At 42.2% G+C, this 15,000-nt stretch overlaps 2 protein-coding genes across 4 annotated transcripts in view; both read left to right on the top strand.

Moving 5' to 3' along the window:
- LOC127926469 (stonustoxin subunit beta-like) overlaps nt 1–15,000 on the top strand; it is a 68,063-nt gene that overhangs the window by 50,135 nt on the left and 2,928 nt on the right. The gene's annotated exons all lie outside the window — the stretch shown is intronic.
- Nucleotides 6,580–15,000, top strand: part of LOC127926468 (NLR family CARD domain-containing protein 3-like) — a 9,132-nt gene continuing 711 nt past the window's right edge. The window contains exons 1-5 of one of the 2 annotated variants that reach the window (XM_052511858.1): nt 6,580–6,602; nt 6,824–6,908; nt 7,038–7,265; nt 10,376–12,163; nt 12,450–12,623. In XM_052511858.1, coding sequence (XP_052367818.1) covers nt 7,229–7,265; nt 10,376–11,943 — 1,605 coding nt within the window. In that variant the 5' untranslated portion in view covers nt 6,580–6,602; nt 6,824–6,908; nt 7,038–7,228 and the 3' untranslated portion in view covers nt 11,944–12,163; nt 12,450–12,623. The remainder of the gene's footprint in view (nt 6,603–6,823; nt 6,909–7,037; nt 7,266–10,375; nt 12,164–12,449; nt 12,624–15,000) is intronic. The other variant, XM_052511859.1, reaches the window with a different exon arrangement.

Genomic DNA, 15,000 nt, shown 5'->3' with positions numbered 1-15,000 from the left:
AGTCTCTCTGGGGAGAGAGAGGAGGGGGCCCTGCCTCTAAAATGAGTCTCTCTGGGGAGAGAGAGGAGGGGGCCCTGCCTCTAAAATGACTCTCTCTGGGGAGAGAGGAGGGGGCCCTGCCTCTAAAATGAGTCTCTCTGAGGAGAGAGAGGAGAGGGGACCTGCCTCTAAAATGATTCTCGCTGGGGAGAGAGAGGAGGGGGCCCTGCCTCTAAAATGACTCTCTCTGGGGAGAGAGAGGAGAGGGGACCTGCCTCTAAAATGAGTCTCTCTGGGGAGAGAGAGGAGAGGGGCCCTGCCTCTAAAATTAGTCTCTCTGGGGAGAGAGAGGAGGGGGCCCTGCCTCTAAAATGAGTCTCTCTGGGGAGAGAGGGAGAGGGGCCCTGCCTCTAAAATGAGTCTCTCTGGGGAGAGAGAGGAGAGGGGACCTGCCTCTAAAATGATTCTCGCTGGGGAACGTGACACCAAAGTTGAGAGGTGAGATGACAATTCTGTTGAATAATTATTCAGAGGTTTTTTCTACACATTTTCACATTTGTTTTTAATCTGAATGGTTGCTTATGGGTACCTTAAATATTAATGTTCTCAGATTTTAATTAATAGTTTTAAGATGTGTAAAAAAAATGTTTTTATTGCAAAACGCTATATATCCATTATATCCATCGAGTTCATAAAAATAAAATAAATAGCTATCTTAAGATGAAACACTATATATCCATTGTTTATCAGGAATGGAATGTTCGTATCCTGTATATTTGAATGTGATATGTGGTTGTCTCACGTCTTAATTATGATGAAAACACTTACTGTGAATCACTGGGGTTCTCAATCCGGGGTCTGTGGAGGTACTGCAGGGGTTCTCGTCCGGGGTCTGTGGAGGTACTGCAGGGTTCTCAGTCCGGGGTCTGTGGAGGTACTGCAGGGGTTCTCAGTCCGGGGTCTGTGGAGGTACTGCAGGGGTTCTCAATCCGGGGTCTGTGGAGGTACTGCAGGGGTTCTCAATCCGGGGTCTGTGGAGGTACTGCAGGGTTCTCAATCCTATTCACACCCGTTTAACAACTCTAAATATCTTTGGCATAGTAGGCATCATGTCCTTGCCAATAACGTTGCCAACAACGTTGAACGAAAGGTGAATATGTTGAGAATATGTACCAGGCAGCCCTCCAGCGATCAATTCCTCCCATTTTTTCCAGCACCGGTCCGGGAATTGAACCAGCCACCATTCGACCAGGTCTCCACAGGTCCACTGGGCGAAAACCTGAGTAAATCTTGTTAAAAAGCATTTGCCAAAATGAAGAAAAAATGCTTTAGAGATGTACACAGTACAGTATATTGTGATACATAATTATTATACATAAATCATTACAGCTCACGAGGTGTCCTAAATATATGCTGACTAGGTGGGACTAGAGACTTCATGCATAGTTACCCAGCCACTTATACCCATAAGTGTAAAATGTCTTTATTCTTAGCACCAATTTTTCTACTCTGAGACGCTTTGTGGATATGGGCCCAGATCTGAACATATTGTTATAAAAAAACACTGTAACCCTGTAAAGACTGTGTTGATTGTGTTGCACTGCTCATGTCCGCGTTCTGGAACTGTCCGCGTCCACGTTAAACTTATGTGTTGAAACACCGAAGTTTATCGCTAAATGTTTTCTTTTTTCACTTTTTTCTTTATGGTCAGGGACAGTGTGTAGCCAGATCCTTTTCACTCTCTGTCCTTGTTTCATTTTGTGGTTCACCAGATTCGTCATCATCATCAAGACAAGGGACAGGCGAGCGACCTGCTAACTAACCAAGCTAGTTGGTACAGCTCGGTAAGCAAGCTAGCTACTCTACCAGCAGCATCCTAGTTATCCTAGCTAGTCGGTACAGCTAGATAAACTAGCTAGCTACTCTACCAGCAGCATCATAGTTACCACTTTATTTTTATTTATTTTATTTCACCTTTATTTAACCAGGTAGGCTAGTTGAGAACAAGTTCTCATTTGCAACTGCGACCTGGCCAAGATAAACCATAGCAGTGTGAACAGACAACACAGAGTTACACATGGAGTAAACAATTAACAAGTCAATTACACAGTAGAAAAAAGAGAGTCTATATACATTGTGTGCAAAGGCATGAGGAGGTAGGCGAATAATTACAATTTTGCAGATTAACACTGGAGTGATAAATGATCAGATGGTCATGTACAGGTAGAGATATTGGTGTGCAAAAGAGCAGAAAAGTAAATAAATAAAAACAGTATGGGGATGAGGTAGGTAAAATTGGGTGGGCTGTTTACCGATAGACTATGTACAGCTGCAGCGATCGGTTAGCTGCTCAGATAGCAGATGTTTGAAGTTGGTGAAGGAGATAAAAGTCTCAACTTCAGCGATTTTGCAATTCGTTCCAGTCACAGGCAGCAGGGAACTGGAATGAAAGGCGGCCAAATGAGGTGTTGGCTTTAGGGATGATCAGTGAGATACACCTGCTGGAGCGCGTGCTACGGGTGGATGTTGCCATCGTGACCAGTGAACTGAGATAAGGCAGAGCTTTACCTAGCATGGACTTGTAGATGACCTGGAGCCAGACGAATATGTAGCGAGGGCCAGCCGACTAGAGCATACAGGTCGCAGTGGTGGGTGGTATAAGGTGCTTTAGTAACAAAACGGATGGCACTGTGATAAACTGCATCCAGTTTGCTGAGTAGAGTGTTGGAAACTATTTTATAGATGACATCGCCGAAGTCGAGGATCGGTAGGATAGTCAGTTTACTAGGGTAAGTTTGGCGGCGTAAGTGAAGGGGCTTTGTTGCGGAATAGAAAGCCGACTCTAGATTTGATTTTAGATTGGAGATGTTTGATATGAGTCTGGAAGGAGAGTTTACAGTCTAGCCAGACACCTAGGTACTTATAGATGTCCACATATTCAAGGTCAGAACCATCCAGGGTGGTGATGCTAGTCAGGGCGTGTGGGTGCAGGCAGCGAACGGTTGAAAAGCATGCATTTGGTTTTACTAGCGTTTAAGAGCAGTTGGAGGCCACGGAAGGAGTGTTGTATGGCATTGAAGCTCGTTTGGAGGTTAAATAGCACAGTGTCCAAGGATGGGCCGGAAGTATACAGAATGGTGTCGTCTGCGTAGAGGTGGATCAGGGAATCATCCGCAGCAAGAGCAACATCATTGATATATACAGAGAAAAGAGTCGGCCCGAGAATTGAACCTGTGGCACCCCCATAGAGACTGCCAGAGGACCGGACAGCATGCCCTCCGATTTTACACACTGAACCAGGCAAGGCAGTCATCAGTTGAAGACAGCGGAGGTGTATTTGGAGGGCCAGTTGGTCAGGATGACGTCTATGAGGGTGCCCTTGTTTACAGATTTAGGGTTGTACCTGGTGGGTTCCTTGATGATTTGTGTGAGATTGAGGGCATCTATCTTGTTGATTGTAGGACTGCCGGGGTGTTAAGCATATCCCAGTTTAGGTCACCTAACAGAACAAACTCTGAAGCTAGATGGGGTGCGATCAATTCACAAATGGTGTCCATGGCACAGCTGGGAGCTGAGTGGGGTCGGTAGCAGGCGGCAACAGTGAGAGACTTATTTCTGGAGAGAGTAATTTTTAAAATTAGTAGTTCGAAATGTTTGGGTATGGACCTGGAAAGTATGACATTACTTTGCAGGCTATCTCTGCAGTAGACTGCAACTCCTCCCCCTTTGGCAGTTCTATCTTGACGGAAAATGTTATAGTTGGGTATGGAAATCTCAGAATTGTTGGGGGCCTTCCTGAGCCAGGATTCAGACACGGCAAGGACATCAGGGTTAGCAGAGTGTGCTAAAGCAGTGAGTAAAACAAACTTAGGAGGAGGCTTCTGATGTTGACATGCATGAAACCAAGGCTTTTCGATCACAGAAGTCAACAAATGAGGGTGCCTGGGGACATGCAGGGCCTGGGTTTACCTCCACATCACCCGCGGAACAGAGGAGGAGTAGTATGAGGGTTCGGCTAAAGGCTATCAAAACTGGTCGCCTAGAGCGTTGGGGACAAAGAATAAAAGGAGCAGATTTCTGGGCATGGTAGAATACATTCAGGGCATAATGCGTAGACAGGGGTGTGGTGGGGTGCGGGTACAGCAGAGGTAAGCCCAGGCACTGGGTGATGGATGATAAGAGAGGTTGTATCTCTGGACATGCTGGTTGTAATGGGTGAGGTCACGGCATGTGTGGGAGGTGGGACAAAGGAGCGATCAGGGGTATGAAGAGTGGAACTAGGGGCTCCATTTTAAACTAAAACAATGATAACTAACCTGAACAACAGTATACAAGGCATATTGACATTTGAGAGAGTCATACAGCGAGGCATACAGTAATCACAGGTGTTGATTGGGAGAGCTAGCTAAAACAGTAGGTGAGACAACAGCTAATCAGTTAGCACAACAACAGCAGGTAAAATGGCGTTGACTAGGCAGAGAGGGTCGGATTAACTACACACAGAGCCTGAGTGCGGCTGGGGCCAACAGATAAAACATAAACAAGCAGAATGGAGTACCGTGATTAATGGACAGTCCAGCAGGCATCAGCTATGTAGCCAGGTGATCACAGTCACCAGGGGGCAGCGGTGGATGGGACAGGGAAGCTAGACTGACGAGTATTATCTAGGACAGAAGGTAAAAGCCGCTAGCAGTGGCTAACTGCCTAAATAGCTTGTAGCTAGTTAGCTGGTTAGCTTCTGGATGTTCTTGAATGTGTTCTAAAACTTAAAAATATTCCGTATCACATTGGGTGAGGAAAGTTACCGGAAGGTATAATCGAATTAAAAATCTAAAGAGATTGAAAGTAAATATGGGTCCAGTGAGTGGTTGGGCTGGCTGGGGATGCGACGATTCAGACAGTTAGCAACTGTGCTAACAAGCTAACAGTTAGTAGGCCGGGCCTAAACAAGCTAGCAGTTAGCAGGCCGAATTAGCAAGCAAGCAGATAGGAAGGGCTAGAAAGTTAGCCTTTGGGGGACGTCGCGATGGGGTTAAGTCTGTTTATGCCTCTTCATGCGGTGACATCGATAGACCGATCGTGGGTCCGGATATTGTAGCCCAGGAGTATGCTTCGGTGGTAGCACAGGAGCTCTGGCCGGGCTAGCTTCAAGCTAAGTGCATGGAAACGCTAGCCAGGAGTAGTCATCCAGGGTTGCGGTTAGCTAGTTAGCTAGTTGTGAAGATCCAGATAAAAATGGTCCGTTATGCTCTGGTTAGAGTCGCGTTGTTCGAACTGGCGAGAGCTTTCCGAGCTAAAGGTTAGCTGATGACCGCTAGCAATGGTTTGCTGACTGATAGCTGGTAGTTAGCTGGCTAGCTTCAGTTGAGGGTTCTGGATCCGAGTAAATATAAATACAGATCCACGCTACATTGGGTGAGGCGGGTTGCAGGAGGGTATTTAGATGTTGAGGTTTAGCAAAATGTTTGAAGAGATATGCGAAGAAAAATATGTAAAAAAAACGATATATACAAGGGACACGACAAGACGTCTGACTGCTAGGCCTTCTTGGACCACTACATCACCACCGGCTGTCTGCATTTCTTGTGGACCGATGGAGCTCCCCGGTTGTTTCTTCCACCTGTGAAATCCCGTGGAGGGCTTCTCCCCTCTCTCGTTGACTGATGCTGGCTACCTCTGTCCGGTTCTCCTCTCTTCACTAGATGGACGGTAACTTTAGTGTTTAAACCCTCTGTGTCCAATGACCAAACTTTTGAATATTATTTTCAGGGCGCCTCAATAGCAGGTATTGAACCCCGGGTAAATAATCACTAGTCAGAACCTCAACCTCAGTATACATTCATTATAAACATCATCTTAATATCTGATATTGTGAGTAAACAACCTCGAGAGTGCGTCTTCCAGCCCTCCAATAAATTACATAATTCAACCCTCCTGGTTAGTAAATGTACCTCAACATGCCCCCGGAGAAGGCAGAGTAACGACACCAGCCTTTTAGTGGGGTTGACAGACTGACCACAACGCTCGCGATGCTAAATGAATTTCGTTATTAAAAATGACACACTGCTCGCGCGTTCACTAACGTCTGGAACTCAGTTCTATTTGTGAAACTCTTCTTACGCTGCATCTCCTCATTGGTTTATAGAAGCAGGTACCCATGTGCCATCTCCTCATTGGTTAATAGAAGCAGATACCCACGTGCCATCTCCTCATTGGTTTATAGAAGCAGGTACCCACATGCCATCTCCTCATTGGTTTATAGAAGCAGGTACCCATGTGCCACCTCCTCATGTAGCAAAAAAACATAACATAACATAAACATAACTTCTTTAAACAATAAAAGCTAATAAAAGCTCATTTACGAACATTTCTGAAAATGGATATATATATAGCATTTTGGAATGAAACTATTTTTATGTTCAGTTCTATTTGTGAAACTCTTCTTATGTTTCCCCATCTGAGCTCAGAGGAGATGAGAGATGTAATGTTTGTCTCTGTTGTGTTGAAGACCAATCCAGCAGGAGAGACCAGCCTCCCTGTTCCCAGCTGTGTGTCCATGAAGAGTGACAAGTCTATGATGGAACCTATATTCTTTAGAGAGGAGACTTTTCTACTGAACAAAGGTAAGAAGAACTCATGGGTCACATGGTCAGTGAGTTAAACAACACTGTCTCTAGTCATTTCTCCTCCCATTTTCCCATTTATTGTTGTTGTTTTCATAATCCATAGGCTAATCATTTTGTCCATTTTCATAGTCCTAAAACAACAATAAACAAACACAACATTCCTTGTGTGTGTGTGCACTCCCTGGATGAGGAGATGTAATCTCACATTTTTTCCACAGAAACCAACAGGAGAGATCAGAGTCAGAGATTCTCAGTGTTCAGTCTTCCCAGAGTCATCAAACAGACCTGGCCTCCATATTCAGTGTATGTGGTCCTGTTATGTACATTTGATTTTGTTTACCTCAAGTAAAGTTGATCTGTCAATCATTCATTAATGTGTTAATGAGAAAGCATTTCTTCTCTTGCTTAACGTATTTACTTGATTTATTTCAGTTGCTTGAAGAGAAAATTATGACATTTGTGAAAAACGAGCTGAAGATGTTCAAGAGGATTCTTAGTCCAGAACTCCCAGAAGGCTTTGAGAGTCAGAAGCAGGATAAGGAAGTGGTGGATGCTGAAGATGAGCAGCAGGAGAGCAGTGCCAGAGAGGGGCTCTGAAGATCACACTGCACGTCCTGAGGAAAATGAACCAGAAGGAGCTTGCTGACACACTGGAGAAATGTAAGATCTGTCTGCCTCATGTTGAATAGTGTTTTATAACATTTAAAAGCTGTATCTAAAGTAGAGCTAAAGTAGCTGTGTAACTCAATGATATTGTAGCAGCCTGAACACTGTTGTTCAGAGTAAATAACTCAGAGACACTAGAGAAGCTTTAACCAAGTTTAATTCTTCCCAAAGGGTCGGTACAGCTGTTATTCAGACAACAAAACATCTGACACAAGCACTGATATTTAACCCTTTCTCCAAGGCTGAGTCTCCTCCTCCACTGTTATTCAGACAACAAAACATTTGACACAAGCACTGATATTTAACCCTTTCTCCAAGGCTGAGTCTCCTCCTCCACTGTTATTCAGACAACAAAACATTTGACACAAGCACTGATATTTAACCCTTTCTCCTAGGCTGAGTCTCCTCCTCCGCAGCTGAACAGCCAATGTATCTATGTTGCTATACAAATCTTAGTGATATTTTTATTTTATACATTTTATTTTTATTTCACCTTTATTTAACCAGGTAGGCAAGTTGAGAACAAGTTCTCATTTACAATTGCGACCTGGCCAAGATAAAGCAAAGCAGTTCGACAGATACAACGACACAGAGTTACACATGGAGTAAAACAAACATACAGTCAATAATGCAGTATAAACAAGTCTATATACAATGTGAGCAAATGAGGTGAGATAAGGGAGGTAAAGGCAAAAAAGGCCATGGTGACAAAGTAAATACAATATAGCAAGTAAAACACTGGAATGGTAGTTTTGCAATGGAAGAATGTGCAAAGTAGAAATAAAAATAATGGGGTGCAAAGGAGCAAAATAAATTAAATACAGTTGGGAAAGAGGTAGTTGTTTGGGCTAAATTATAGGTGGGCTATGTACAGGTGCAGTAATCTGTGAGCTGCTCTGACAGTTGGTGCTTAAAGCTAGTGAGAGAGATAAGTGTTTCCAGTTTCAGAGATTTGTGTAGTTCGTTCCAGTCATTGGCAGCAGAGAACTGGAAGGAGAGGCTGCCAAAGAAATAATTGGTTTTGGGGGTGACTAGAGAGATATACCTGCTGGAGCGTGTGCTACAGGTGGGAGATGCTATGGTGACCAGCGAGCTGAGATAAGGGGGTACTTTACCTAGCAGGGTCTTGTAGATGACATGGAGCCAGTGGGTTTGGCGACGAGTATGAAGCGAGGGCCAGCCAACGAGAGCGTACAGGTCGCAATGGTGGGTAGTATATGGGGCTTTGGTGACAAAACGGATTGCACTATGATAGACTGCATCCAATTTGTTGAGTAGGGTATTGGAGGCTATTTTGTAAATGACATCGCCAAAGTCGAGGATTGGTAGGATGGTCAGTTTTACAAGGGTATGTTTGGCAGCATGAGTGAAGGATGCTTTGTTGCTAAATAGGAAGCCAATTCTAGATTTAACTTTGGAATGGAGATGTTTGATATGGGTCTGGAAGGAGAGTTTACAGTCTAACCAGACACCTAAGTATTTGTAGTTGTCCACGTATTCTAAGTCAGAGCCGTCCAGAGTAGTGATGTTGGACAGGCGGGCAGGTGCAGCGATCGGTTGAAGAGCATGCATTTAGTTTTACTTATTTAAGAGAAATTGGAGGCCACGGAAGGAGAGTTGTATAGCATTGAAGCTTGCCTGGAGGGTTGTTAACCTCTTGCTTCTACCAGGCGTCTAGAGCTCTTGAAATGCAAATGCGCTAGGCTAAATGCTAATAGTATTAGTTAAAACTCAAACGTTCATTAAAATACACATGCAGGGTATTGAATTAAAGCTACACTCGTTGTGAATCCAGGCAACAAGTCAGATTTCTAAAATGTTTTACGGCAAAAACATAGCACATATTTATGTCAAACCACCACCGCAGACATAGCTCATTAGCATAGCCAAGTAGGAAAAAATATGCAATCAACAAACGCAGGATTAAAAAAAAAATCATTTCACTAACCTTTTGAAATCTTCATCAGATGACAGTAATATAACATGTTACACAGTACATTCATTTTTTTCAATAATCTGCAATATATATCCATAAATCTCTGTTTACAATGACGCATTGTTTAAAAAATGCTACTCAAATGTCCTGAGAAATGAAATAGCTCCGGCAGATAACGTCAGCTAACAAGGAATACACATCATAAACTTTGACTAAATATGCATGTTTTACATATGTATAGGAAGATACACTTCTTCTAAATGCAATCGCTGTGTTACATTTATTTTTAACGTTACAGGTTGCGTTCACTAAGCTATACTAGGAGTCGGCGCTCCAAATGTATCATTATGTCTCCTCTATCTTGGAGTCCACAGAAACCCAAATTTACCACATAAATATTCCCTTACCTTTGATGTTCTTCCATCAGAAGACCTGGAAGGAATTATACTTACCAAAAACAGCGTTTAGTTTTGAAGTCTGTGTCTTTAGGTTATCAAACACGACATATTTAAGTTGAAATGCAGCCAAAATTCAAGTGGATGCGCACCAAAACGTCAAAATTACATATTATATGTCGACTAAACTGGTCAAACTTAGTTCAGAAGCTTTAGCATGTTATAAAGGTGGACAACAATCCTAAGCACGAACAGAAACACACACATCGTTTAGTCATTCCTGGAAGAAAGAGAGCACTGGAGCTGAGGCACATGAGAGTAACCTGTTTTTTTCGTGTGACCGGAAGGTTTCAGCCCGCCAAAAGTCTTGTGAGCGCGCGATTCTCACAATGAAAAGCCCCATTGAAAGCAGACATCGCGCTGAAGACAGAGAAACTGTTCTTGGGTCTGTAGCTGCTTGGGAAGGGTGGGGGCGATGACGTCAAAGTTGGGCAAGAGAGTTTGGGAGAATGGCTGCCCTGAGAGTTCTGCTTTACATACAGACATAATTTGAACGGTTTTAGAAGCTTTAGAGTGTTTTCTATTCAATAATAATTATTATATTATATTATATACATGTATTAGCAATTTTGGACAGATTTTTTTCTGTTTACTATGGGCACGCAATTCCTCCAAAAGGGGACAGTAGTCAGACTATCTTTAACAGTCCTACAATAATGTAGACATTAAAACAGACGTAATAGTAATATCCTCTGTGGTATTTCTTCATTCAGATGAACTTGCTGTGATTTGCCAACGTGAACTCAAATCTAATCTAAAGAAGAAGTTTCAATGTGTATTTGAGGGGATCGCTAAACAAGGAAACCCAACACTTCTCAATAAGATCTACACAGAGCTCTACATCACAGAGGGTGGAACAGGAGAGGTCAATAATGAACATGAGCTGAGACAGATTGAGACAACAACCAGGAAACAAGCAAGACCAGAGACTCCAATCAAATGTAACGACATCTTCAAACCCTTAACTGGACAAGACAAACTTATCAGAACTGTGCTGACAAAGGGAGTCGCTGGTATTGGAAAAACAGTCTCTGTGCAGAAGTTCATTCTGGATTGGGCTGAAGGAAAAGCAAATCAGGATGTCCAATTTGTATTTTCATTCCCTTTCCGGGAGCTGAATTTGATGAAATTGGAAAACACTTTCATTGAACTTCTCAATCACTTCTCAATGGAAACCAAAAAATCAATAATCTCCAACTACAACAAGTACAAAGTTGTGTTCATCTTTGATGGTCTGGATGAGTGCCGACTGCCCCTAGACTTCAAGAAGAACAAGATCTGTTGTGACGTCACAGAGTCAACCTCAGTGGATGTTCTGCTGACAAATCTCATCAAGGGAAATCTGCTTCCCTCTGCTCTCCTCTGGATAACTACCCGACCTGCAGCAGCCGATAAGATCCCTTCTGGGTTTGTTGACCAGGTGACAGAGGTACGAGGGTTCAATGACCCACAGAAGGAGGAGTACTTCAGGAAGAGATTCAGTGATGAGGACCTGGCCAGCAGAATCATCTCACACATAAAGACATCAAGGAGCCTCCACATCATGTGCCACATTCCAGTCTTCTGTTGGATTTCTGCAACAGTCCTTGAACACATGCTGAAACACAAGAGAGAAGAGATGCCCAAGACTCTGACTGAGATGTACACACACCTTGTGATGTTTTATACCAAACAGAAGAATGAAAAATATCTTGGGACAGAAGAGACAGGTCCACACTGGAATAAAGAGAGCATTCTGTCACTGGGAAAACTGGCTTTTCAACAGCTTGTGAATGGCAATCTGATTTTCTATGAAGAAGACCTGAAAGAGTCTGGCATTGATGTCAATGAAGCCTCAGTGTACTCAGGATTGTGTACACAGCTCTTTAAAGAGGAACGTGGGCTGTACCACGACAAGGTGTACTGCTTCGTGCATCTGAGCATTCAGGAGTTTCTGGCTGCTGTATATGTGTTCCTCTCATTCATCAACAACAATGAGAATGTAATGGACAAACTGAGGACAACGTCCAGGAAACTTTCTGTGAGGATCAAACAAAGGCGTAAAGTTACTGTCTACAAGAGTGCTGTGGATAAAGCCTTACAAAGTGAGACGGGAAACCTGGACCTTTTCCTCCGCTTCCTTCTGGGCCTCTCACTGGAGTCCAATCAGAAGCACTTACGAGGTCTACTGACAAAGACAAGAAGCAGCTCACAGAGCCACGAAGAAACAGTCAAGTACATCAAGAAGAAGATCAGGAAGAATCCCTCTCAGAGAGGAGCATCAATCTGTTCCACTGTCTGAATGAACTGAATGACCATTCTCTAGTGGAGGAGATCCAAAGCTACCTGAGATCAGGAAGTCTCTCAAAACCCAACCTGTCACCTGCACAGTGGTCAGCTCTGGTCTTTGTGTTGCTGACTTCAGAAAAGGAGCTGGATGTGTTTGACCTGAAGAAATACTCCAGATCAGAGGAAGGTCTTCTGAGGCTGCTGCCAGTGGCCAAAGCCTCCAGAGCTGTTCTGTGAGTAAATAAAATGACATATAAGAACTAAACATCAGGAAGAAATATTCAGTTTAGAGAAAAATATGTATTCTAACATGTGTATAATATTATATTGAATAACATATTGAATAAATTCATTGATTTTCACATTAGTATACCAATATGACCATACAATTCTAGGAGATGGACAATTAATCTATATGTTGTTTTGGATAATTAACCAAATGCATCAACCATTGTCCTTCTACACTACTGGTGTTACATTAACAGTGTGTTTGTGAAGTCATGATGATCTCTTTGTCAGGCTGTCAGGCTGTGGAGTCACAGAGGAAGGCTGTGCTTCTCTGGTCTCAGCTCTGGAGTCAAACCCCTCACACCTGAGAGAGCTGGATCTGAGTAACAATGAACTGAAGGACTCAGGAGTGAAGCTGCTCTCTGCTGTACTGGGGAATCCCCACTGTAAACTGGAGACTCTGAGGTCAGTATTCCTGTAGTCCACACCATATGGGTTTGGACAGTGAAGCTTACAGTTTTACATGCTCCAGCATTTTGGATTTGGATTTGTTTCATATTAGGTGACAGTACAGAATGTCTTTTTGCCCACTGTACATATTTATGTAAAAAAATAAAAAATAAAAAAAAGTTTTCACCCTCCTTGGCATTTTTCCTATTTTGTTGCCTAAAAACCTGTATTTAAAATAGACACCCCCAAAGTCAATACTTTGTAGATCCACCTTTTGCAGCAATTACATCTGCAAGTCTCTTAGGGTATGTCTCTATAAGCTTGGCACATTTAGCCACTGGGATGTTTGACAAGCTCCAGCTCCTTCAAGTTGGATGCGCTGAGCTGGTGCACCACAATCTGTAAGTAATTCCACAGATTCTCAATTGGATCTATGCTTTGACCATTACAAGACATTTACATTTTTCCCACTAGAGTGTTTATTTAGCTTTGATTTGTCAAATCTCTAGAAGACTGAAACAGGTTTCCCTTAAGAATTATTTAGCGCCATCCATCATTCCTTCAATTGTACCAGTTTCCCAGTCCCTGCCGAAGAAAAACATCTCCACAGCATGATGCTGCCACCACCATGCTTCACTGTGGGGATAGTGTTCTCGGGTGATGAGAGGTGTTGGGTTTGCGCCAAACATAGCGTTTTCCTTGATGGCCTTAAAGCTCAATTTTAGTGTCATCTGACCAGAGAACCTTCTTCCTATATTTGACGAGTCTCCCACATGCCTTTGACTTTTGGCAAAACGCCAAACGTGTTTGCTTATTTTTTGTTTAAAGCAATGTATTTTTTTCTGGTCACTCTTCCGTAAAGCCCCTGTGGAGTGTATGGCTTAAAGTGGTCCTATGGACAGATACTCCAATCTCCGCTGTGTAGCTTTGTTATTGGTAATGGTGAGAGGTTAGCATGTTTTGTTGTAGCCTTTGTTATTGGTAATGGTGAGAGGTTAGCATGTTTTGTTGTAGCCTCTGTTATTGGTAATGGTGAGAGGTTAGCATGTTTTGTTGTATCCTCTGTTATTGGTCATGGTGAGAGGTTAGCATGTTTTGTTGTAGCCTATGTTATTGACAATAGCATGTTTTGTTGTAGCCTCTGTTATTGGTAATGGTGAGAGGTTAGCATGTTTTGTTGTAGCCTCTGTTATTGGTAATGGTGAGAGGTTAGCATGTTTTGTTGTATCCTCTGTTATTGGTCATGGTGAGAGGTTAGCATGTTTTGTTGTAGCCTCTGTTTTTGGTAATGGTGAGGTTAGCATGCTTTGTTGTAGCCTGTCTGGTAACTTTCTCACTCATTATTATTCATGATTCTTTCATGATTTTTCTTAATCATGGCATCATCAGGATTAATTTATTATTGTTTAGAAACATGTTATCTACTCTTTTAGACAGAAAAGTACTCCACTCATCATCCACCATTTTATTATTGGGCAAAACACAACCAAAAACACAACCAAAACAAAATGCAAATGCAACCAACGAGTTTACGACAAAAAAACTTTTTTGACTATTTTAATACACTATGAGTGAATTGTTCAGAATACTTAAGATTTCTTCAAATGGGGAGACTGGAAACATAAATTGTTTTCATTTTAAGAGTGAAACACATATGTCTTAAAATACCCTGGTATTAAAGGTGACATTATAAACTGTCACCTCATATGAAACATTTGACCTCAAATCCAAAATGTTGAGAATAGAGACACATTTGAAATGTTAGCTTCACTGTCTAAATAGATATGGTGTGGACTGTATACTCAATACAATCTAAATCTGATACCTCACTGTCTAAATAGATATGGTGTGGACTGTATACTCAATACAATCTAAATCTGATACCTCACTGTCTAAATAGATATGGTGTGGACTGTATACTAATACAATCTGAATCTGATACCTCACTGTCAAAATAGATATGGTGTGGACTGTATACTCAATACAATCTAAATCTGATACCTCACTGTCTAAATAGATATGGTGTGGACTGTATACTCAATACAATTAAATCTGATACCTCACTGTCAAAATAGATATGGTGTGGACTGTATACTTAATACAATCTAAATCTGATACCTCACTGTCTAAATAGATATGGTGTGGACTGTATACTCAATACAATCTAAATCTGATACCTCACTGTCTAAATAGATATGGTGTGGACTGTATACTCAATACAATCTAAATCTGATACCTCACTGTCTAAATAGATATGATGTGGACTGTATACTCAATACAATCTAAATCTGATACTTCACTGTCAAAATAGATATGGTGTGGACTATATACTCAATACAATCTAAATCTGATACCTCACTGTCTAAATAGATATGGTGTGGACTATATACTC

The sequence above is a fragment of the Oncorhynchus keta genome, unplaced genomic scaffold (assembly GCF_023373465.1).
Source record: "Oncorhynchus keta strain PuntledgeMale-10-30-2019 unplaced genomic scaffold, Oket_V2 Un_contig_762_pilon_pilon, whole genome shotgun sequence".
NCBI lineage: Eukaryota > Metazoa > Chordata > Actinopteri > Salmoniformes > Salmonidae > Oncorhynchus > Oncorhynchus keta.
The sequence above is the reverse complement of the archived record's forward strand: the minus strand, read 5'-3'. Positions and strand labels throughout refer to the sequence as shown.